The sequence below is a fragment of the Cornus florida genome, unplaced genomic scaffold (assembly GCF_030987335.1).
Source record: "Cornus florida cultivar Cherokee Brave unplaced genomic scaffold, ASM3098733v1 CherokeeBrave_3.0.0_Hap2_Chr06, whole genome shotgun sequence".
Taxonomy (NCBI): Eukaryota; Viridiplantae; Streptophyta; class Magnoliopsida; order Cornales; family Cornaceae; genus Cornus; species Cornus florida.
Window position 1 is genome coordinate 73344089 of NW_026775576.1, and position 24812 is coordinate 73368900.

At 34.8% G+C, this 24812-nt stretch overlaps 2 protein-coding genes across 2 annotated transcripts; both read right to left on the minus strand.

The window, feature by feature from the left end:
- Positions 1–7913: 7913 nt before the first annotated feature.
- On the minus strand, positions 7914–11268 carry LOC132314925 (glucan endo-1,3-beta-glucosidase-like). Its single transcript, XM_059813695.1, has 4 exons — positions 10220–11268; positions 8887–9003; positions 8286–8514; positions 7914–8155 (listed from the first exon to the last, which is right to left on the minus strand). The coding sequence occupies exons 1-4, from the start codon at positions 11261–11263 to the stop codon at positions 8130–8132; spliced, it is 1416 nt and encodes a 471-aa protein (XP_059669678.1). The 5' UTR covers positions 11264–11268; the 3' UTR covers positions 7914–8129.
- A 4384-nt stretch (positions 11269–15652) lies between these two features.
- Positions 15653–17542, minus strand: LOC132314332 (uncharacterized). Its single transcript, XM_059813208.1, has one exon. It carries the CDS (start codon positions 17540–17542, stop codon positions 15653–15655), a length of 1890 nt encoding a protein of 629 aa, XP_059669191.1.
- Between the last annotated feature and the right edge of the window lie 7270 nt (positions 17543–24812).

Here is a 24812-nt window from a genome sequence, read left to right on the forward strand (position 1 = left end):
TATAAATAGGAGTAATAACTGACCATTAAGATATTACAACCAGAAATAGAAGAATCAGAACTCATAAACTTGAGCTAGTTGGGGTATTAAGTAATTGTCTTCTTTCTCTTAATCTCTTTCCTAAAAGAGAATTCTTTGTGTAGTTTGGATTTGCACTCACATACTAATCTTAGCATTCTTGATATACGTGAAATGATCTCCTCATTCCATTAAGAGTCTACATCTACAAATGTTATATCCTCGTTCCATCAAGAATCTACATCTACAAATGTTATAAATTGTTTTTTTTTTTCTTTTTTTCTTTTTTTTTTTTGGGAGTGAGAATTGAGAACCAAACAAAACTAAAGTTTTCATAACGAACAATGCTGGTCACCTTACCCAATGGCGTATTTAGGGTAGGGCTGGGCTGAGCTCCAACCCACCCAAAAAAAAAATATAAAAAATAATATTACTATGGGTAATTTTAACCCAGCCCCAAAAGAAATAATTTATTATTAGTATTAGTCCATCCAAACAAGCCCAAGTCAGTTAAGACACAATATTAAAATAAAGGCTCAAGCCAAATAAGCCTAAGCCAAACAAGTCCTAATAAAAAAATTTGCTTAAAAAAGTGTGTTATTAAATTTATGTTTAATTTTAACCCACTCCATTGACAATTTCTGGATCTGCCCTTGACCTTACCCACAAGCATGAACATCGTCCTTATTGCTGATCTATCAAGATATTATTGGATCATGTGTCCTATTATTATAAACAAATACTTACCTCCTTACTAGTAAGTTGGTAACCACTATTGTGTTTTAATTTTATCATCTTTAGTATAAATAAATAAAAATAAGACAATTGCTTCGACTAATATTATTATTATTTTTTGTCAATCAAGTAACTTATCTAAATTCTACAAAAAGTTCACCGTTACCAGTATTATTTGCTCATCGATAACAAGAGTTGCGCTGCTTCTACCACCATTGATTAACCATCTTTCCAATACCTACCACCTATATCATTATAAAATAGTTTTTTTCTTTTCCTCAAGTAGAATGGTTCAAGTTCCTATAAAAATATAGGGTTAATTACACTAACGCTTCCTTAAGTTTGGTCAAATATCACATTGAAACACTTTTTAAAAATAACTATCACTCACACTCTAAATGTTTGTTCCATCTTTCACTCACACCCAACAGTCACCTACTACCCTTTGACTTTGCCAAAAGAGTTATTTAATATTAAAGGATTAGATAAAAGACTAAAATATCCCTACATACTTTACAAATTTACAATTACATATATATATATATATATATATATATATATATATATGTATTCCTTCTTATATAATATATACATATACATATATACATTTCAATTAGTAGGATTAAGGAGAGAAACTTGCACTTCTCTGTAACCTCCGCTAACCAATCCAATAAAACCCAAGACTCACAAAGTTTACAAATTTAGAAGACCAACTACAAATTGCATTGAAAATTATGCAAAGATATTACAACCAACATAAGGGGGAAACTAAATAACCCATTCGTAATGGCACCAACAATAATCATCAACATAACATCATCAGATTCTGCAAATGAGAATAGCTTGAAAAATGTAACTGTCTTGGTGCTCTCCTAATAGTAATAATAATTTTAAGGGCAAAGTGAGAAAAACACCCTTAATGTTTAAATTTTACACAAATATCACCCCTAAAGTTTTTGTTTTGTTTTTTTTTTTTTTTTGGTATACATATAAGTGCTTTAAGTTTAAAAAATGATCAAAGAAGGGCTTGAGGTCACTGTTTGGTTACAAATTTAGTCATGTGCATTGCACATGATATTTTTAAGATATGAAACTAAAAAAGTACCCATTTTTCTTCCAATATTACCCTTACATATAAGAAGAAGAAGAAAAAAGAGACATTTTAGTTATTTCATATTTAATTACTTTTTTTTAAAATTTTTTTTATTCAGTTATATAGAGACACTTTAGTCTTTTCAATATTCATGTTATATAGGGATACTTTAGTCTTTTCAGCATTCAGGTCATTGTTTGCTCAAAAATTGAGTGTTAAAATTTTTTCAGAACGTATAGAGGGTTATACACTCGATATGCATACCATATGGGTGTTTTTCGTTCGTAACCCTAATTTTAATAATTCAATTGAAAATAAAATGGAAGCTTCATTTCCTAAATTGAAAATGATATTATTTTACTCCATTTCCTAAATTAAAAACCATATCATTTCACTCTAAGAAAAATTACAGATTTTGCATTAATGATTTAAATTCTCACATAATCGAGAATTCAATTATGCTGTATTTGGCAGCATGGAATTAGAGCCTTGGAATTGAAATTGGAGAAAATTTTGGTTCAATTTTGTGAGTTGTTTTTCTCCAATTCCATAAATTCCAATTCCAAAGCTCCAATTTCATGACTGCCAAGCATGACCTTAGGAAAGTGTAGATTTTGTTTTAAAGAAAATTTATGCAAATTATCCCCATATCTCTCATATTTTGACTTTTTGAAAAAGAAAAAAAATCTATGCAAGTCATTGCAACCCTCGTCAAACCCTAATCACAAAATAAGTTGTTTATAACAAGGATATTGCTAGTGTTTCTTAACACCGACGAAAAATCCGACGATAAGAGATGAATTATGGCAACCATATCGATATGTTATGTTCGCTGCTATGTGGCATGCGCTAAATAAAATCTGGAAACTGTGTATGACGACAATTTGGACGGCGAGGAACAGTAGCTTAGCCATTTCAATGGCGATTTTGACGATCCACTCAACTCTTTGAACTTGGTCACCATCAACTATGTACATTCACATAAAATAATGGAATTTTGGGTTTTATTTTGTGGATGATCTTATTCGAGCCTCTGATTGCATTGAATCGAATAACCCACAATATATATATATATATATATATATATATATATATATATATATATATATATATTGTGGGGTAAGTGCAGAAAACACCCTGAAGTATACTTTTCGTAGAACTTTTATCCCTTATTTGAAAAAGTATGCAGTAAACACCCCTAATCTTTTGATATTGTGCAAAATTACCATTCTGTTAGAAATATAACATAAATTAGTGCTGTAATACCTATGTTGCCCTTTTATTCTCTCTAAAATGCCCATGCTCATCCTCTTCACTGCAATAATCTTCTGCCGTATGTAATCTAAAATTGTAGCACATACTTGTCTGTATGTAATCTTCATGCCAAATTAAATCCATAACTTGCACAACAATTAGTTGTGAAAAGTAAAAAACTAGCTTGACTCGGGATCCAGGGGAAGTTAATTAGTGATAATGAGTAAGAAGTTTAAGGAAAAAGAAGATGGGTTCACTGATGAATCACCAATTCCAGAGCAATTCAAAATGGTTTTAAGTAAAACAAATCATGATGACAGTGAAATAAAGTAGCAAATTTGATAAGAAGAAGCATATTAAGGATTATCTCCACTTGAAATTAAAGGAGAGTATACTTTACAAATTTCCCCCTTTTTCAATTGTAAGTTCCAAATCAAAAGGATTACAAAGTTTGTTTTCTGTTTATACTGAATTAATCAAGGTTCTAAACTCCTACTTTATGTTCGTCTTCTACTACTCTAGACATGAAAGTTATTTCAATTTTCGATCGAAAGACCGCCACTTTGGAAACAGAATTATGTGTAAGCTCATGGATAAAGCATGAATAAGCCAGAGTCAAAATCTTAGACTTATTTTGATAGGCTCCAGGACAAAATCGACGACATTGGCCTTAGAACACTCCCACATAAGATGGTCTCCACCAGTGCCGTTCACCGGATTCACTGTCAGCATTATGGCTCAACGTTGTCTGGAGGAAGAGTAGGCCTTTCAGTGTTATCTTATTCACCTGCCTTGTTGCAATTAAATCTAAAGGAGTTTATAAAGCAATTATCTAAAATTGCTGCTACAAATAGCAAAATAAGCCTTTTTCTTCTTACCCTTTCCTCCTCTTGGGACTTTTTATAAAGTCAATATCATCATCGCTATCATTGATGATTCTTTTCTTGGCTTTTACATTGTCATTTTTTGACACCTGCTTCTGCTTTTTCAAACTCTCAGTTCTACTTGGTTGTGGTGGTGGAGATTTAATGGGAGTACCCATTCGAAGTTGCTTTTGTTTCCTTTTCTTCTTTTCGTATGCCTTCTTTGTTGTGGGGAGTAGGAAGAGGAGGTCAAAGAGATGAGAAGGGAAAAATAATGTCCTTTTTGGTCTTTTTACCAAAAAAAAGAAGTTATTTTTATATATTTTATAAAATTATTCAATAAGGGTAATTTGGTCAATCGAGATTTTAAATGTGTCAGGGGGACTTAATTGCACCAAATTGAAACTTAAATGGTTGTAAGCATACTTTAGGAGTGTTTTTTTGCACTTGACCCATATATATATATATATACATACATACATATATATATATATATATATATATGTATGTATGTATGTATCACCAAATTTATATCCCTATACGTATAACACCCATCACTCTAACCTTATCTTCTGCCCACACTACATCAATTTCCTAGCCAACTCAGTCCAACTCACCACCAAAATCCTCCATAACTTAAGCCTCTTTATCCTGCATCGTTTTTGCCATGGACACCATGGCCCACCAACAAAAGAGATGGGGTAATGAATGAGGGCAATTATGTTCTTTCGATGTTTTGGAATAAATAACATTAAAAAATTGGGGACAAAATGGTTATTTTAGACCATTTTTAACAGTGTCATTGACGAAAAAGGCATTTAGGGTTTGAGTGAAAGTTATTTTTTGAAAATGTCTTAGTGTGATATTTGTCCAAATCTTAGAGAGTGTCACTAAAATTATCGCAAAAAATATAACTCAACTCAAGAACCTATTGATTGAAGATGATAAGATACTAATCAAAGAGAGGGCACCTATGATAAGATACCTATATTCACGGTCTAACACTGTCGGCGTCTCAAAAATGCAAAAATAAGGCCAAGTCAAAGTGGTGGTGAAATCTAAATGCAGATATGAAGGATGATGCTTTGTTAATAATGATGCAGTGGACAAGGTGGTCTGAGTCATGAGATTAAAAAGGGTTTAAGGAACTTCATAGAAATTAATATATAAAACATACAACATATTATAAAAGTCAAGGGGTACAATTTACTATTTTATGGAGTCAAAGACAAGATGTTTTGATAAAATAAAATGACTAAAATGTTGATGTGGAGATACAAATTAACATAATTGTAAAAAAAAGTTTAAAAAATGTTTCCTGTAGGTATTAATTCTATGCACGTACATGAGTGCCATGTTTGTGCATGTATCACTTTTTGTGCACTTTGGTATCACTTTTTATTTTATTTTATTTTATGTATGAGTGAAACAAATTTATTTGATGAAGGAAGAATTTACAGGCTAGTGGCCCAAAACACAAAGGTAACAAAACATACATACAAAACCCAGCCCAGCCCAACTAGATTAGGCCCAAATAAGAGCCCCAAGCATTATAGTTCAAAGGAGCATTGCTCTGGTTCAAAAACCAGATCAATGTTCCTCTGCGATGCGGTGGAGAAAATCCGTTCACAATGAAGGATGAGGGAAGCTCCCAATCCTGCATCACTCTAATTGCTGCTGTAGAGTGCTTCCACTTCACACTGAAGTTTTCCTCTTAACGTTAAGCACTTGGTTTGCTGAGGAGGCCTTTCCTTGAAACAATTTCTGGTTCTTTCTTTCCATAAACAGTAAATACATGCTCCGAAGCTCAATTTGCATGGCCATGTCCAACAGTTCTTCTTGGTGCCGTCTTTCCAATGACTAGATGTACAGGCTATAAGATCATTCCAGCTTGAAGGTAAAATGTGGAATGCACATTTGAGTTGAATGAACTTCCAGATATAGATGGAATTTGAAAATTCACACTCGAAAAACATGTGAGAATGAGATTCTTTGATGAGAAGCATAGTGAGCAGAAGTTAAGCCAATGACAGTGCAGCAAGGACTGGCTACCTTGCATTTGGAGTCTCTCTTGTAAAGCAAGCCAAAGGATGAAGTTATGGCTCTGTATGCACGGAATAAAATCATTAAACCAGGAGATAGCAGCCCAATCCATTGGGGATGGAGAAGGAGATCGAGAGAGCTTTGAGAGTGTAGGCCAAGAGATTGAAGTTTTGTGCATATATCAGTAAGTTAGGTCATTTTTCTAAAAGTTAAAAAAAAAAAAAAATCGGAGGATAGTTTGGGCATCAACTAAAAATAAACTATGTTTTTTTTATGTCCACAACAATATTTTAGTTAAATCTAAAAAATGTTTTTTTTGACTCTATCAAAAATTCAAATAGTGCTCATATATATATATATTGTAATTATCCCTAAAAGTCATTTTTTTTTTTTTTTTTTCCTAGTTGAATTATCCCTAAAAGCTATATCACAACAACAATTGAAACCAACACAAATTTAGAAAGTTAATCCAAGGACTCTTAAGACATAATTTTTCTGGTTGATTCAGATTTGGTACTAGTAGGAGTCTTAACTTTCTGGTCAAGTTGGTCTCGTTCTTGTGTTCGTAAGATCATTTGCATCTATAACTTGGGAAAAATGGACACAACATGTCGTAACAGCTGTAGCAACGTATCACTATAAATATGACCTCTCTCACCAACAAAACATATATGCGATAATTAATATAATAAATTCTTTCTATTTATTTGATTGACGGAGAGTTCTTGACAGATAACACGTTGATAGCGATCAAAGTTCATTTCTTTGTTACAAGAAAATGATGTCATTCCGTATGCATATCTGGCTTCAACAAATTGCTAGCAAGCAAAAATAGGTCCATCAAAGCTCAAATTTTTAAAAAAATAAGTGTTTATGATGATAAGAATGCCAATTGTTAGTAGCCGAATAGAAAAGGGTTTCCATGCTGCCCACAAATATACAGTCGGGCAAACAGTTATTGAATATTCCGACCAATCAAAACCCCCAATTTACCTTGATAACGGGAAATGAAGTGTTGTGAATGACCGGGAGTATTTAATACCGCTACATCCAGAGTACCAAATAACTTCTCCCATGCTGCCATGGAAGAGGAGAGTTAAGAGGCTGCGGAGGCGGACGAATGACAGAGTTAAGGAGATCTTCACCTACCAGAAGATGTCTAGAGGCATCTAAGTCTCTCAATTGCTTCCCCATGAGTTTGCCATGAATTGAGTTCAAAATTTGTTAAAGAACAACATTAATCTTTGAAGGTGTAATGCAACGACGTCCAAAACGATTTTTTGCTAGTGTCCAACAATATTGAATCTTACACAGTGATCAATGGGACAGAGTCTCTTTCTTTTTAAAATGTTTAGTTCAAAAGATTGTCGAGTAAAATGTGAACTAAGGGCTCGATAGTGAAGGGTTGTAATTTAGTGGTATTAATGGGACAGAGCCTCTTTCTTTTAAAAATGTTTAGTTCAAAAGATTGTCCAGTAAAATGTGAACTAAGGTCCTTCACTCGATAGTGAAGGGGTGTAATTTAGTGGTAATCAATCTAACAATGGACTCCACTCGCTGCTGAATTGTTCTCTCATATCACAACTTTAGTACTGCACCAACAATTAACACACTCGAGAGAATTTGTATCCATCAATATATATAATTGTTTTGCTCACCCCACGTTAGTAAGTAAATAAATAAATATAAATATAAATATAAATATAAATATAAATCAGTCCTCAAATTTTTATATATTGTCCCTTGGTAGAATTTGAACACCCAACTCCATCATTTGGAGAGACAAAGTTTATATCATCTAAGTTAGTGTCGATTCGATTGATTAGAATATTAATGTCAAACAAATACTCTTTAGAAGCTGGCTAACATGACCAATTTCATATTACCGAATATAGCATTATATCATATTCACTTAATTTAGAACTGTGATATACATCATAATAAAGTAGCGAATTATATATGGCCAACTTCTTCATAGAAATCCCTTGAATAATCCAATCAAAGCTACAATGAATAGGTAATTTATCAATCAAAATTTATCTATTTAGCAAACAAAAGAATCATGAATATATAATTTATCATTCGCATTTTCCAGAAGCCATTTCGTGTTCTCTTTCACTTCCTTACTGGTACTTGCATTCACCTTTGCCTGTAATCAAACATACCAAACATGCATCAATATCTTAATTTGTACGTTCAATTCAGTTTTGTCCAATCGATCGTAAAGTTGTCATACAATTTATTATTTAGAATTGTTGTTAAAAGTGTTATATACTTACTTGGGTCAGTGTTGGTGACAACACCACTGCCATCGAAATCACAGTCTTTGCCTCCAGATGATTGATAGAAAGCGTTCATTGCATATGATGCGTGAGCCATGGCGGCATTGGTAGGGTCGAAGCATGGCCCGCCGGATTGAATGGGCTTGCAGTCCACCTTGCCGCAGGCGAAGTCTATGCTCGACTGCAACTTCTGAGCATCCGTGCCGGGTTTCGCAACGCACCATGTCTTTCCAGAACAAAAATTAATGAGAACACAAATTTTTTATGTTTTTATTTTATGTAGTACTCCCTAGGTCCTTTATTTGTTGGCCATCTTTAATTTTAAAACTTTTTAGGGAACATGCAATTAATGTATTGTCCCTTTTTAAATTACTAAATTATCTTTTAAACATTAAATATATATATAACACCAAGTTGTAAGATTTTTGAAAAATTAAAAGAGTAATTATGGAAAGATGATATTTATTTTGTTTGACTTTTCAAAATAGACATTTAATTTAGAATACTCTAAAAGAGAAAAATAGACTACCAATACGAGACAGAGGGAGTATAAAAAAGACAAGTGACACCTATCATAAATTTTCTAGGAGGCCTGTACCTTTTTTGGTTTATTATCCGGTGCCGGATTATCCTTTGACTGTTCAGGTGTTTCCGAAGCAGGTTTAGTTTCTGGTGTCGAATTATCCTTTGACGGCTCAGGTGTTGCCGGAGCATCCTATATATGCAATGAAAAAGTTATAAATGAATACTATTTTCATGATCTGTTAATCTAGCTATTTATTCTGTCAAAAAAACATCCTAGCTGTTTAAACTTTAACAGGACAAGAACATAATAAGCTCTTCTTTAACATGTGCAATATCTGCTTAATTAATGGATTTTTTAAGAACAGAATAAAAAGCACATGCCAAAGAAAGTTAAGTACGAGTAGGATGGCAATTTCCCCGTAGTAATGGTATTCGCCCTGTTTATAACAATTTCGGGGAATCATTTAATTTAATTGGGGGGAATGATTTTTATTAGTAAAAATTCGTGCAGGGGCGGAGTGGTGGGAGGTCGTCCTGCCCCGTTTATATTTCCTATTTATTGAATTATCCTTATATATATATATATACACACACACACATTTAAGTTAGAATCCTAAATCCTAATCTCAATAACCCTTAGCCGCAGTAATCTCAACAACCCGAAATCCTAATTTCACCATATTTTTTTTCATTGGTATGTTTTGTTAGATTTGAGTGCAGAAATTAGGAAAATAAATGGTGGGAATTTGGAACTAAACCAAGCAGAGCGGGTGCACACGGGGTGAGAAAACTTAAATGGCACAGGGACGGGTAGGAGGGTACTCTGTTTAGTCAATTTTGGGTGGAGACAAGGCAAGGTAATTTAAATGAGGATGGGGTGAGCTAGTATACATCTGCCCAAAATCGTCCCCATTTACCGTCCGTAAATATGAGGGACCATGATCTTGAGACCTTGATCTTGAGAAAGTATACAATATCAAAGTTTTTATTGTACCCGTGTCCAATGGGTTATAGAAACTCAAATTATAAGAAATAGAGAATTTTTTAAAAACCAGGATGCTACGCGTGATAACTCACGAAAAAATTCTCAATTTGCATGGATAATAGACTAATTGAGAATTTTCAAGAAAAAACCTCCAGAGTAGGAGGTAGCATACAATAAATACAAAAAAAGTATTGTATGCTTTCTCCATGCTTAATACATTGTAACTTATCGGAGCCATAAGGATAACATAAATTTTTATGTCTAAATTCTATTAAAATTTTATGTCTACATTCTGTAGTTAAACTTGTTTGTCAAAAACCTCAGGTGGGCTGAAGTAGGACCATCAATGGTCATAATGCTTTTAGGTTAACAAATAGATTTAATTATCATTTTCAATTTCATTTTCTGTATCATTGCATACCTGTCGTGGACCCAAAACTCCAACGTCATAAACCGGGGTGAAATCTGGCCGGAACAACCCGAAGTTCTTCTCAGCAATTGAACCTGGTTTCTGGTTCTCATTGAACAAGGCAAAAATAAAAGTTTCAAAATTCTGTTTTGGCATCAACGGTGTCCCTTGACCGGAGGTAGCCTTCTGCAACACGTTGAAGTTGTGCTGCCTGGCATTCTCAACGTTGTTTTGTGTCAACCAGGGCTCACCCATGGACGGCCACCCGGTCTCTCCCACCACAATCTCCACATCTCCATACCCTAAGCCCTTCATGGCACTGTATACTGAATCCAACAACTGATCATAAATGTTGGTGTACAATAGCCCCGTGTTCGGGTCCCGAACACCGGCGTTTGGCTTGAAGAGAACGTAATCTGCCTTCTCCGAGCTGTAGGCGAAATACGGGTAGGGATTAATCATAAACCCTGATTTGGTTTCACGTAAAAACTCAAGCATGGGTGCTATAAAGGATTTCTCAACATCCGGGTGGAACCTCCCGGCGCTCGGGATCGGGTTGGGAAGGAGGATGCTGAGAGAATGAGGGGTTGTGATCTTAACGTCCTTAATGTCAGCCTGCTGGAGAGCTTGGCTTAGGGTTTTCATGGCGGGTACGAGGCTGCTTTTCTGGTTTGCGTCACCCCAGTGGAGGAGTTCACTTCCTAACAAAATGTACTTAATTTTGGTTGCTGGATAGAATGGTTTAAAATTTTTCTCGATCCACTGGCCAGCCCCGCCGATAGTGGTGAGGCCTGGGATGTCGCCGTTGGGGATGGTGATGGAGACGGCGATGCCAGTGTCGGCGAAGGCCTTGATAACGTCGGGGTTGGCATCGAAGAGCTTGACTGAGTCTATGTTGGTCTTGTCTTTGATAAATTGAGCCACCTTGTCCGGCGGTGGGAGGTTGTCGCCGAGAGTTCCATAGTTGATGCCGATGGAGTGGACCGAGGCGAAACACTGGATTGCAAGAGCAGAAATGAGGAAGATAAGACGGTATGGAGATTTCCTCGCAGACATCTCCATTGTCAGGCCTGGTTTGAGATCGATTGAGATCAAGGAGTGTATATATATAGGGAAATGTTAAAAGATAAGAGCAACTGATTAATTGGGATAGAATTCGTTAGTTTTGTTTGTCTTTGCTAAACTGAGGAGAGGGAAAAAGAATGTGCTGGTTTTACGTGTGCGCTAAAATTGAGAGAGAGAGGGGGGAAAGCAATGAGAGGTGTTAGAATTGCTAAGGCCTTAAGGGTGTAGAGTGGTGATGAAATTCCGGGATTTTCTATACCTAGTCAAAACAGACGTGCTTAGAGGGGTTGTACTTTGGCCCTTTGTGTGAATTGTGTGAGAGTATTAATGTTACACTGTTGGATTGGTTTTTTATTGCCACATAATAAAAACCACAACTTCTATTGTTTTCCATCCCTGTCAAAGTTAGTTTCGTTAGCATTGTTGACATCTATTGTAACAGTATCAAACTACCCTTAAAATTTTTAGAAACAAAAATGGCTGATCGCCAACTGATGTCATAAAAAAAATAAAAAAATAAAGTAAAGGAAAAAGAAGGAAAAAAAAACCCTACAAAATTGCCTCTTTTACCTTTCTAACCCTAAAAATTGACACCGATTGTCCCTTGCCAAAGCCCAACTAACTAACTCAATGTTACTTAGCCTATGTTTTTTAGAGAATGCAGAATGAGTTTTTGGCCCAACATTGAAGCCCAGCTGAGAACTATCAAAAAAGAATTATATGAGGAACCACCTGGAAAGATCTAGAAGTTTAGAACTTGTTTGTTTGTAATTTTGAAAACAGTTCTCAAGAATTCAAAGAACAGTAAACAGTTTTATGAAAATTGAACCAAGCAGAGATTTTTGTACCGTTTTCAGTTTTCTAATAATAAAAAATTATTTTCGTAATTATAAACCAAACAAACCCCTCCTTTTAAATGGAAAAAAATGGTGTGCAATTTTGACATTTCTAGGAGTTATGACCTTTTTGGTAAAAGGCATTTTTTATATGACTGAAAATTTTGCAGTTCGGAAATACATACTTGTTGGGTTTTTCTCTCTCTTTTCTGCTCCAACTCTTTTGATCAGTTTCCAAGATTATTACTCTCATTTTTAGGACTTCTTTTGATAGGACTTTCAAGTCCCTAAGTCTTTAATTTAGTTTAGTAAGTTGTGAGTAAAAAAAGTCTTCTGCCTTTTTATTTTCTTTACTTGTTTTTTGTGTTTTGGAAATCTACCTATTGCTGGAGGGTTGTTCCATGCCCCTATTTAATGAAGTTCCTATTGATGTACTTAGAAGTCAGTTTTTGATGAATTTAAATGATATTTGAGCGTTTGGCTTTTAAGGAGGAGGAGTTCTTGTTATCCAAACTCTGTATCCCTTTAATGGATTGTAGTGGGTGGTGGGAAATTATATATTTCTTGTTCACTTCTGTTACCTCTTGTTTCTCGATAATCTTTCGCATCTCAAATTAGTATCAGAGCTTAGGTTTCAGATGGCCAGTCCTCGTCGTGGCAAGCCAAATATTTAAGAATCGGCAGCTCGTGAAAAAGACCTAAAAGATGTTGAGATGGATGATCTAAGGAGATAAGTGGAGCAACTCCTGCAACTTTTACAACATTGTGAACTATTGGGTCATGCATAATGAAGCTCGTCATGGTTCAGAGCATGCCACATCAAATGATCAACATTGTGACTTTCTCAATAATTCCTTTGGTGGAGCCCTAAGGTGTGACATTTGGTATGTTAGAATTCAAGGACTTTCTAAACTCTAATGGCCGGGCTTGAGGACCTGAGGTTTAATGGAATTTTTCACATATGGTCCAATGATAGCGTTGGATGTGCTAACATCTCAAGGAAATTGGACAGAGTGCTCATCAACCAACCATGGATGTCTAGATTTCCACAATCTGAATGCCAATTCTTACCCCAGGGAATCTCAGACCACTCACCTATGATTGTTAATTTTGGAACACTTGTTTCTAGAAAGAACAACCCCTTCAGATTCTTCAACTTTTGGGCCATTAATCCTAATTTCTTAACCACTATTTCACAAGTTTGGCAAATGGAAGTGCATGGTTCAAGGATGTTTAGGTTGGTGCAAAAGCTGAGAGCACTAAAGTAACCACTCAAGCTCTTAAACAAGAAGGAATTCAGTGCCATTTCAGAGAGGGTTGCAGCTTGTAGGGATGAATTACACCTTTGTCAGAGAGGACTTGACTCCAATCCAGCTCAAGACAAACTTAGACTCGGAGAAAAGGAGTTATCACAGAAACTCTCTGAATTAGTTTTGGCTAAGGAAAAGTTCTTTAAGCAAAAATCATCAGTGTACTGGCTTAGAGAGGATGACCAAAACACCTCCTTCTTCATGAGAAGCTTCAATTCCAAAGCTAACAGGAGGAAGGTCCAATCAATTACTGATCCTAATGGATTCCAACTTCAAGGACAGGAGCTTAAAGCGGAATTGTTCAACCATTTCCAAGCCATTCTTGGACAATGCAGCAATAGCGACTCAGGTATGGACTTTATCTCATCAGTGATATCCAAGACTGTTCCATCACACCTTCTTCCTTCACTCTTAGCAATTCCCATAGATTCAGAAATACAATCCTCCATTCTCTCATTCCACCCCTATAAGAGCCATGGGCAGATGGATTTAATTCTTGCTTCTTTAAACACTCTTGGCCAATTGTTGGTCAGGATGTTATTGCAGCAGTTAGAGATTTCTTCATTTCAGGAAGAAAGTTAACTGAAATAAATAACTCATACATTGCCTTGGTGCCCAAAACCCCAAACCCTACCTCAGCCAATGACTTTAGACCTATATCCTACTGTAATATAATCTACAAGACCATTTCTAAGCTCGTATCCATCAAATTAGGTCCTATACTTCCCATTCTTATCAGCCCTACCCAAACTGCATTCATCGAAGGATGCGAGTAGGATGATCCAAAAATTCATTTATGCCTTTTTTCAGCCTTAAAACGGATGACTCTGAACCAAATTGCTTTCTTACATTTTCAAGTGACCCCAAACGATTATATACGGCTTAGAAGACAGTTTTAAGGTTCCCAATGCGTTGCACGGTCCAAAAAGACTGAATTACCCCTTATTAAACCGATTTAAGGATTAAGTTTATTCTTTCAATCGTAAGTGAATCAAATTGATTTGTAACGATCATGATGGCAGTATTATGGGACTATAGTACCCTTTAATGGTCAAAAAGACCATTTTACCCTTTGGTGTTCCCAGGTCGGGTCATGATCCGATTTGTGACCTGTACCTCCAGGTTTGGGTCGTTACACTATGGTGGAGGGAAGTTAGGAAAGAAGGATCGAATAAATACCTTCAATTGGTAGAGTGGAGACAAGGAGGGAAATAATAATAGGATGGATAAGTCAACCTTCCTATCTATTCTCCTCCACAAATTTTCATCTCTCCAAATATGAAGAGAATAGAGGAGGAAAAACAAGTGTGGTTATTATAAAAGTTTTAAATTATAATACTATTCTTTATAAATTACAACAATATAGATAATGATGGATATAATGGTAAAGACAACTCAAAACTCTCTTCCATTCTTTCCTAACTAACAATGTAAGTTGTCACTTTCTTCTTCTTCTTCTTTTCCATTCAACCAAACAAAAAGAGGGAATGACACAATCTCTTCTCTAGAGATATTTCATCCACCTATTCTTCTTTCCCTTCCATCCAAAATTAAATCACACCCTCATGGCACAGTTACTGTTGTTATTTGTTTAACAAGGTTTAGTTATTTTCCATCAAATATATATTAGTATTTCCGTATGCGCGTATACAACCTTGTGTGTGTTTACAGATCATATAACTTAAACTGGAAGGGTGGAAGAGGTTTTGTGCTGCAGAAGCAAAATAGCCAGAACAAAGAATCGTCACAAAACATATTCAAAAGCGATGCAGATTTTAAAAAAGAAAAAAATATCTCAAGGAAAAATCCGGGGAAAAAAAAAAAAAAAAAAAAAACAAAGCCCAATACTATTATTTACAAAAGAAAAAAATAACACAATACTGTCAGTAATGAAGCAATAAGGAAAAAGCATATTCTCAAATATTATTATAGCCACTGAATACAAGTGACCAACCAATGGTGCTTTGTGTTACTCAACATAGAAGATGACAAAAGTAAGCAATGAATGAAAAACTAACAACTGTATAACTAATTAACACATCTATGCTTGTAAGGAAATATGACAAATATGATAGCATCAATATTTAGCAACCAATATCAGTTCGAGGATCAAAGAAGCACATTACTAGAAATGTGAACAACAGTTATCACAAAAGCCAATATTGATCTAACAATAAAATTTTGATGGTTTCTGTCAATGAAGACTTTTTCTATGTCTTAAGTAAATCTCTGGCCTAATTTGCTGCTTTTAGCAGAGCAACCACTTTTTCAAGCTTGCTAATTCTAGCTTCAATTTCCAATCCCTCTATTTCATATGTATGATGAGCGTTGCTTTCTCCTACATGGCTGTTAGTTCTCGTCGCATTATAAACTGATGTTCCTGCTAGATTGCTGTCAATGCTTACCATATTATTAACCGGAGCCCTCACTTGACTTTCAATTGCATCAATATCCACCATCATATCTGCTCTACTTTCACTTGCATCATCTGCAACTGTCGCGGCAATCTTTTCTGGAATTTTAACCACCGACTCCATCATTTGAATAGTTCCACTATTCGAAGACGATAGAGTTTGCAATTGAGATCCCATTGAAGGCTGGCCGCCTCTACGCTTCATATTTCTTCTCAACATCTCCGATATTAATAATCTGTCATCATCACTAGAATCACTTGATTCAATAGAAATGGATTTGGGTGGAAAACCAGGAGGCACAGCAGGATCTGTTTCTCTCTTACAACTTTGTGGAGTTCTTTCCAAACTATTTGAATTAGCTTCTTGCTGATGCTGACCAATCTTTATTTTATTCCACCACTCCAAATATCGAGTGGTAACACCCGGCTCACAATGTCGTGGTGGAATATATAATTTCTTGTCCCTAATTGACCTCTTGTAATTACTCCAAGCAATTGCAGGAGTTGCATTGGAACGAGAAACCGGACCTGGAAGATCTTGATCCAACCCAAACTGTCTTGCTACTCGATGTGGGAGGTACTGCTCTATACACCTAGCTCCATGCCCAACCAGCTCGCAGACCCTCAAGCATAAAGCAAGCGACTCCATTTTCTCATCCATCCCTTGACGAAACAATAACCACTCTCCTTTCTCATTGTCCGCAGCATAAGGCCGCCACAGAAAATATTCTCCAGCTGAATCTAATGTCAACCTTATATTCTCAATGTTCACTCTCTTAGCTTTCTCCCATCGAGCCAATCTTGGCTTACCATGTCCATCGGAATTGGCATTTGGCTGCAATGTAAGAAACCTCTCCCACGCCCAAACCTGAACATATTGTAATGTCGTGCAAACTGTAACTCCTAATCTGTTTGGGGACAGAATAGCCTCTTTCAACAAACTCAAATCTTTGTAAAGGCTTGCAAGAACAGCAGGTGCGAGCGCGATTCTAGTACCTCTAGCTAGATGAATAGCAATTGGAATAACATCTTTTCCTATGGTTTTATGTAATTGTGCGAAGACAAACCTTGACAACCAAAAGGCTAGGAATGCTTCATGCTCTACGTCGCTTCCACTAGCCATGAATTTAGACATCCATCCATGTTGGCTGGCCCTCTTAGCTTTACTCCTGATTACTTCAGACCGTGCTCGGAATAGTTTCTCTTGGGTTTCCTCCATTTCTCTTGATTCAAGATGGCTTGAAACAGAGTCACCCAAAACAGAGTAACCTCCCAAAATCATTATATCTTCGAGAGTGATGGTTGTTTCTCCCCACGGAAACACAAATGTGTTGGTCTCAGAGCACCATCTCTCTGCAAACCCAAACACCAACTTGTCATTTCTTATGATTGCGTAGGTTGAATTCATGATGGCTTCGTCAATTCCGGCCTTCTTCCACGCTGATTGGTGCAAGGAACGCATGCTACTCACCCATGCTTTCCAATCCTTTGTTGCGTATCTCCAGCCAATGAACGCCGTTTTGAGTGGCGGTTTGTTTGACACGGAATTGGCGGGTACAGAGGTGGGAGAAGACGAAGGAAGATCAGAGGCTGGTCCATCAATGGAGGTGACGGTGGGTTTGAGGAAATGGGCGATTCTGAGAGTTGGGTCTCCGCCTTTGGGTGAAACCATGAGCTCTTCTCTCTCTTCCATGATGGTGTCCTCTGCCATGGATGGAGATCGATCACCTGTGATTCCAAATTGTTTGTAGGTACACTAAGAATGTATAGGTTGAAGGATTTCAAGAGTAGAGAGAGGGAGGCGTTGGAAGTGAATCGACTGGAGTTGGAACGTGGGAACAATGATGAGAGGAGTTTAGAAGTCCAAGCGGGTATTTGGGATTGCTTCTCTACTGTTGGAAAGTATTTCTATTTTAAAAATCCGTGTTGTTATGTGTTTGGTGAAAAAATAATAATAATAATAATCTTCTAAATGGTAGAGATTAAATCTAAAAAGCGCGTTTGAATGAAATTAAAAATTGTAACTTTTAAAATTCCGTTAAGATAGAGGTTCATGTTTTAAGGTAACTAATTTTTTTTTTTTTTTTTTTTGACGGTTTAATCCCTTTATATTTTTTATAAATATAATTGTATCCCTTCTACAAACAAATAGCAAACAATATGGACTGTGTAATAAACTAAAATCTTAATTTATTTTGTGACTCTTCAGCCTTCTAATCTCAGTTTATTTTGGGATTCTAAATTATTTAATTGTTTGATGCTTAATTTTTAATAAATTATGATTTATAATTTGTTTTTAAAATAACTATAATACATCTATACTATTATCTTAAGTAATAAGTAATAAGATTATTAATTGTGGTTAAAGTGTCTACTTTTATTTTATGAAGTGTTGTCTATATTGCAAAATGTTATATTACTAAATTTCATTATTAGATAGCATATGAACAAATTTGCTTAATTTATTACTAGAAAACCTAAATCAAATACAAATTAATCATTATTAAAATATGTTTATCTCATTTATATTTTAGTACTCAATACAAATTCAATATCATAAACAAAATATGTGATATTAAAAATAAAAATAAAAACACACCGGTACAAGTTGATCTTTATAAATTATTCAAATTAGTGAAATTTTATAATATTTAATATTAGGAAATTAGTATATGTTTAGTGTAATGATAATATAATAAAATTAGTAATAAAAGTGCTTTAAGCAACATTATTACCAAACAAATTTAAAAGTGCTTCAAGTATAAAAAATGTTTTATACAATATGTCACTATATTTATAATAGCTCTATTATTAAAATCGCTTTTAACATTCTAACAGCAATTCCAAACTGACTCTAAAAGTCTCTTGTGTTTATGTAATTCTAGAACAATCATGCGTCTCTTCAACTGCACCCACGCGGTAGAGTTGCAAATTTACAGGAGACCCCAACTAAAACTACTCCATTTCATCATGCTCATATTTTATTTTATTGTGATATAAAATATTTCCGATATTGAATGGGCTACTCTAAAGTTTTTGGACGTGGGTAATGGGGGTAATTCTTCGATTGGATCTTTGTGCATTTGAGGGGTAAGACAAAAATGAGGTCTCTAAATGATTCTAGTAGTCATAATATTTGTGAGGCTTATAAAGATAATAAGCTGATGGGTTTGATACATGTTATTTGTGTGGTTAGTGTTTTTCGAAAAAAAATAAAAAAATAAATAAAAAAATAAAAAAATAAATAAAGGAGGAGGAGGAGGAGGAGGTAGGTCCAATGTAATTAGAGCATGAAAAATCTCGCTCCAACTTAGGCCTCCTTCCATCAAGACTAAGTAAGTTTGATCAAAAAAATATGCATTTGTCTCAATTGAACATTGGGATATTTCGATTGATCAAAATCCTATGTAAATAAGAATTGTGCTAAATCACGTAAAAATTCTTATAGATTTCGTGTTCATTAACATCTAAGTAATTTATTTATTTGGTGAATTGACTTTAAGTAATGCAAAGATAAAAAAATTATAGTACTTGTCTCAATCTTGTCAAATATAACTATTTATATTTATAAAAATTAACATTATTTATAAAATGGGATCTTTTGATAAATGTAACTCTTTGCTCCTTCATCCTTTAACATTGAGCTTCTATATACGTTCTCACATAAGCCTCTCAACATTGAAATAAATTTACACTTCAAAAAAACAAAGCATTGAAATAAATTTAAATTATAAAAATTCCGTGTGCTTAATTAATGGGTTCAACTTTTTTTTTTTTCCCCCAAAAACTTAATCATAGTATAGATGAAAGTAAATATGTACAAGTGAATGTTGGGCTAAAAGGACATTAATGCGTTCAACGTAATGTGTGCAACTATTCCAAATACTGCTCTATATATGTTTGAAAACTCAATAGAAAAAATTTGATCATATATATAATAATCAAATCACAGTGTTTTTCTTTTTCTTTTTATATTTTGATTGTAAAAAGGAGTAATTTAGAATTTAAAATCTATATTGTCATGACAGGTAATTTTCCAAAGTCTAGCCCTTCAAAAAGCTACCTTTTGACCCCCATTTTATGGATCCTGGTCTCCTTGTCTGACGAGTTAGGGAATGGAAAGCCCATTTTGGACCATGTGAAGGCTAACCTCAGCACATGATGCTCTCAATGGAGAGAGAAGATGTTGATTTCCCCACTAAAAGTCTAAAATAGCATTCTCTCGGTAGGAAATATGAATTGAATAAAATAAGATTGGTATCTTTGAAAAGAAGATTCAATAATTATCTATTTTGAATTTAAAATAGGAAAAGTCACGATTTTTTAAAAGAGATATTCTTTTTGAAACAATGAGAATACATTTTTATTAAATTTAATTTTTATAAAATAGTATTTTCTATTTCTTTTCAAGTTACTAAGTTTACTATGTCATGAATATAATTTGTGAAGTTTAGCATTTTTCATAGATTATTAAACAAAAGTTATAGTTTATTTAATGTTATACATGTAGTTAGTTTCTCCACCATTTACAAAAGTTTCAGTCTGTGCTAGGGTAAATCCATGCCTATAACAGAAACATGAATACCATGGATGAGACTGTTCATGTGATCATTGCGAATTTACAATGTTTTATTGACATTTAAAATATCTTTCTAATAACCTGTATCATAACAAGACAAAATTTAATTTTGAGAGCAGTAACTTAATTGCATTATAAATTTTCACCGACCTCAATGGTTGCCTTATTATTACTTTAGTACGGGGGTTCGAGCTTTAGTATTTGGGTTCGAGCTTTAGTCAGTCATTTCGAGTCTGAGTTCGAGTTCGAGTTCGAGTCAGAGAGTACTACACCGAGCCGGTTCGCCTATTCCTTTAGTTTGCAGTGCTACTACCGAAGGAAGACAAGTCGTTGTATCCTGGGAGATAGACGCCACTGAGTCCGTAAGCATCATAGCGGGGCGAATCTGTCTTAAGGACATAGAATCAAATTCTAACCTCGACTTTTAATTAGGTTCCTTTATTTATAATTTGTATTTTATTTTTTTAAACTATACATTATAAGTAATTGTATATATAGATTATTATTTTATAACATTTATATATATAAGCATTATATTATTTTATATTTACAGATAATATTTAAATAAATAATACTATAGTATAGGGTATACTTAGACCATATTTTGGACAACAATCTTAAGACAGATTCATATTATACTATAGTTTAATTATTTAAATATTGTTGTATTTTATTTCTGTAAATTTGACTGTGGTCTGTATATTTAATATATAATCAGACAAATGGCAAGTATGAGTACTACTATGCCTAATGTTCCCGTCAGTCATGGGGAGAAGCCCAAAAATTTCAATGGGGCGGAGTTTAAAAGGTGGCAACAAAAAATGATGTTCTACCTTACAACTCTGAATCTAAGCAAGTATCTAACTGAAACTGCCCCAGTGCTAGATAAGGGTGAGACTGACATTACCAAGCTATGAGCTGTTGATACATGGAAGCATGGAGACTTCCTATGCAATAACTACATCCTCAATGGATTGGACAACACTTTATATAATGTGTACAGTCCAATAAATACTGCTAAAGAGCTCTGGGAGTCACTAGACAAAAAGTATAAAATAGAGGATGCTGGCTTGAAGAAGTTCGTGGTCGGACGATTTCTGAACTTCAAAATGATAGACTCCAAGATAGTCATGAGCCAAGTGCAGGAGCTCCAGCTGATCCTACATGAGATACATGCTGAGAAGATGACATTGAGTGAATCCTTTCAAGTAGCTTCAATCATTGAAAAGCTGCCACCTACTTGGAAAGATCTCAAAAATTACTTGAAGCATAAGCGTAAGGAAATGGGGATCGAAAACCTGATTGTCAGGCTAAGAATTGAAGAAGATAACCGCTCATCTGAAAAGAAAGCCGGGAATTCTTCAATGGTGTCAAAGGCAAATGTAGTGGAAGTTGGACAGAAGAATAAGAAGAGGAAGTACTCTGGCGAAGGTCCCAGCCAAGGAAACTACAAGAGGTTCACTGGGAAGTGCTTCATATGCGGCAAGCTAGGACACCGAGCTAAAGACTGTCGTAGCCGCAACGCACAACACAACCCCAAGAAAAAGACCACTGAGGTGCATATTGCTGAGGAAGATAAGTTGACAGCTGATGTGTCAGAGCTAAATCTTTCAGCTGTGATTTCTAAAATCAACCTGGTGAGCAACAATAGAGAATGGTGGGTGGACACAGGAGCTACTCGTCATGTTTGCTCTGAAAAGAAGATGTTCACTACCTATGAAGCTATAGATAATGAAGAACAACTCTACATGGGGAACTCTTCTACTGCAAATGTTGAAGGATAAGGAAAGATCAAGCTACTAATGACCTCAGGGAAAGAACTCACTCTTAATAATGTGCTGCATGTACCAGACATCAGGAAGAACTTGGTCTCTGGGTCACTTCTAAGCAAGAATGGGTTCAAGCTGGTCTTTGTATCTGACAAGTTTGTGCTGACTAAGAATGGGGTGTATGTGGGCAAAGGGTATCTAAGTAATGGATTATTTAAGTTCAATGTAATGACTGTTGAACCCAAAGCTATTAATAATAATAATAAAGCTAATACTTCTTCTGCTTATATGATAGAATCATCTGATGTGTGGCATGATAGGTTAGGACATGTTAATTATGATACGATTCGTAGATTAATTAACATAGAGTCTATACCTAAATTTAGTATTGATTTAAATCAAAAATGTCAAACATGTGTAGAAGCAAAATTGACTAGATCTGTGACTTTAAATCTGTGCCAACTAGAGGTGGGAAAAAGTATTTCATTACTTTTATTGATGATTGCACAAGATACTGCTATGTATACTTGTTAAGAAGTAAAGATGAAGCCTTGGAAATGTTTAAACATTATAAGAATGAGGTTGAGAATCAACTTGGCAAAAAAATAAAGGTGTTTAGAAGTGATAGAGGTGGTGAATACGAAGTACCATTCGCTGACATTTGCTCAGAATATGGTATTATTCACCAAACTACCGCTCCTTATTCACCACAACAGAACGGTGTTGCTGAACGCAAAAACCGTACCTTAAAAGAAATGATGAATGCTATGTTGATAAGTTCTGGTTTAACCCAGAATTTGTGGGGGGAAGCTTTGCTCTCTGCTAATTATGTTCTTAACAAAATACCTCAAAAGAAAACAAATGTGACACCTTATGAATTATGGAAAGGTCAAAAACCTTCCTATAAATTCTTAAAAGTGTGGGGGTGTTTAACTAAGGTTGCAGTTCCTACTCCTAAGAAAGTTAAGATAGGACCAAAAACCTTTGATGGTATTTTCATAGGCTATGCACAGAATAGTAGTACATATCGTTTCCTTGTGCATAAATCAGACATTCCTGACATCCATGTCAATACAATTATTGAGTCAAGGAATGCTTGTTTTTTTGAGGATATATTTCCTTGTAAAAATCCTCTTAAAAGAAATCATGATATTGCTAATAGTAATATACAAGAAAATATAGACCAAGAGTCTATAGATGATGAAAATAAGGAAGAACCTAGGCGTAGCAAAAGAGCTAGAACGTCTAAGTTATTTGGTCCTGATTTTCTGACATATATATTGGAGAATGAGCCACAAAGCTATAAGGAAGCTATGTCTTCTCCTGAAGCTCCTTTATGGAAAGAAGCCATCAATAGTGAAATTGAATCTATCATGCAAAATCATACTTGGGAGCTGGTGGATCTTCCTCCTGGTACTAAACCTTTAGGGTATAAGTGGATTTTCAAGAGGAAGATAAAGCCTGATGGTTCAATTGATAAATATAAAGCCCGACTTGTTGCTAAGGGATATAGGCAAAAGGAAGGCTTGGATTATTTTGATACATATTCACCAGTCACAAGAATAACATCCATTAGATTGTTACTAGCTATTGCAGCATTGCAAAATTTAGAAATACATCAAATGGATGTTAAGACAACATTCTTGAATGGTGAATTAGAGGAGGAAATCTATATGGAATAACCTGAAGGTTTTATAGTTCCAGGAAAAGAAAAGAAGGTGTGCAAGCTTGTAAAATCCTTATATGGATTGAAATAAGCACCTAAACAATGGCATGAAAAATTTGACAAAGTGATGTTGTCAAATAGTTCTAAAATTAATGAGTGTGATAAATGTGTTTATGTGAAAAACACTCAAAATGGATATGTCATTGTGTGCCTATATGTGGATGATATGCTAATAATGGGTAGTAATGATGTTATAATCAAAACTACTAAAAAGATGTTGACTAAAAATTTTGATATGAAAGATGTCATACTAGGAATCAAGATTTCTAGAACATCAGATGGTCTACTATTATCTCAATCTCACTATATTGAGAAAATATTAGAAAAGTTTAATAAGGAAGATAGTAGTCTTGTAAAGACTCCTTTTAATGTAAATCTTCATATATCGAAAAATATGGGTCCTAGCATATCACAACTTGAGTATTCTCGCATAATAGGAAGCTTAATGTATTTAATGAATTGCACACGACCAGACATAGCATACTCAATTAATAAATTGAGTAGATATACAAGTAACCCAGGAAAGAACCATTGGACTGCAATAATCAGGGTTCTAAGGTATTTAAGATATACCATAAGTTATGGATTATATTATTTTAGATATCCAGCAGTACTTGAAGGATACAGTGATGCTAATTGGATATCAGATACAAAGGATTCTAAATTCACAAGTGGCTATGTCTTTACTATTGGAAGAGGTGCCATATCTTGGAAATCTTCAAAACAAACTTGTATTGCTAGATCCACTATGGAATCTGAATTTATTGCTTTGGATAAAGCTGGTGAAGAAGCTGAGTGGTTTCGTAATTTCTTAGAAGATATTCCAAATTGGCCTAAACCTGTGCCCGCTATATGTATACATTGCGATAGTCAATCAGCAATTGGAAGGGCACAAAGTAATATGTAT

What these genes read in the sequence shown, in the direction of transcription:
- LOC132314332 (XM_059813208.1), bottom strand. Translation starts at nt 17,542, where the DNA reads ATGGCAGAGGACACCATCATGGAAGAGAGAGAAGAGCTCATGGTTTCA.
- LOC132314925 (XM_059813695.1), bottom strand. Translation starts at nt 11,263, where the DNA reads ATGTCTGCGAGGAAATCTCCATACCGTCTTATCTTCCTCATTTCTGCT. An exon ending in GAGTTTTGGGTCCACGACAG is followed by an intron (nt 9,004 to 10,219) that starts GTATGCAATGAT and finishes TTGCATATATAG; the next exon opens with GATGCTCCGGCAACACCTGA. An exon ending in TGTCACCAACACTGACCCAA is followed by an intron (nt 8,156 to 8,285) that starts GTAAGTATATAA and finishes GTTTGATTACAG; the next exon opens with GCAAAGGTGAATGCAAGTAC.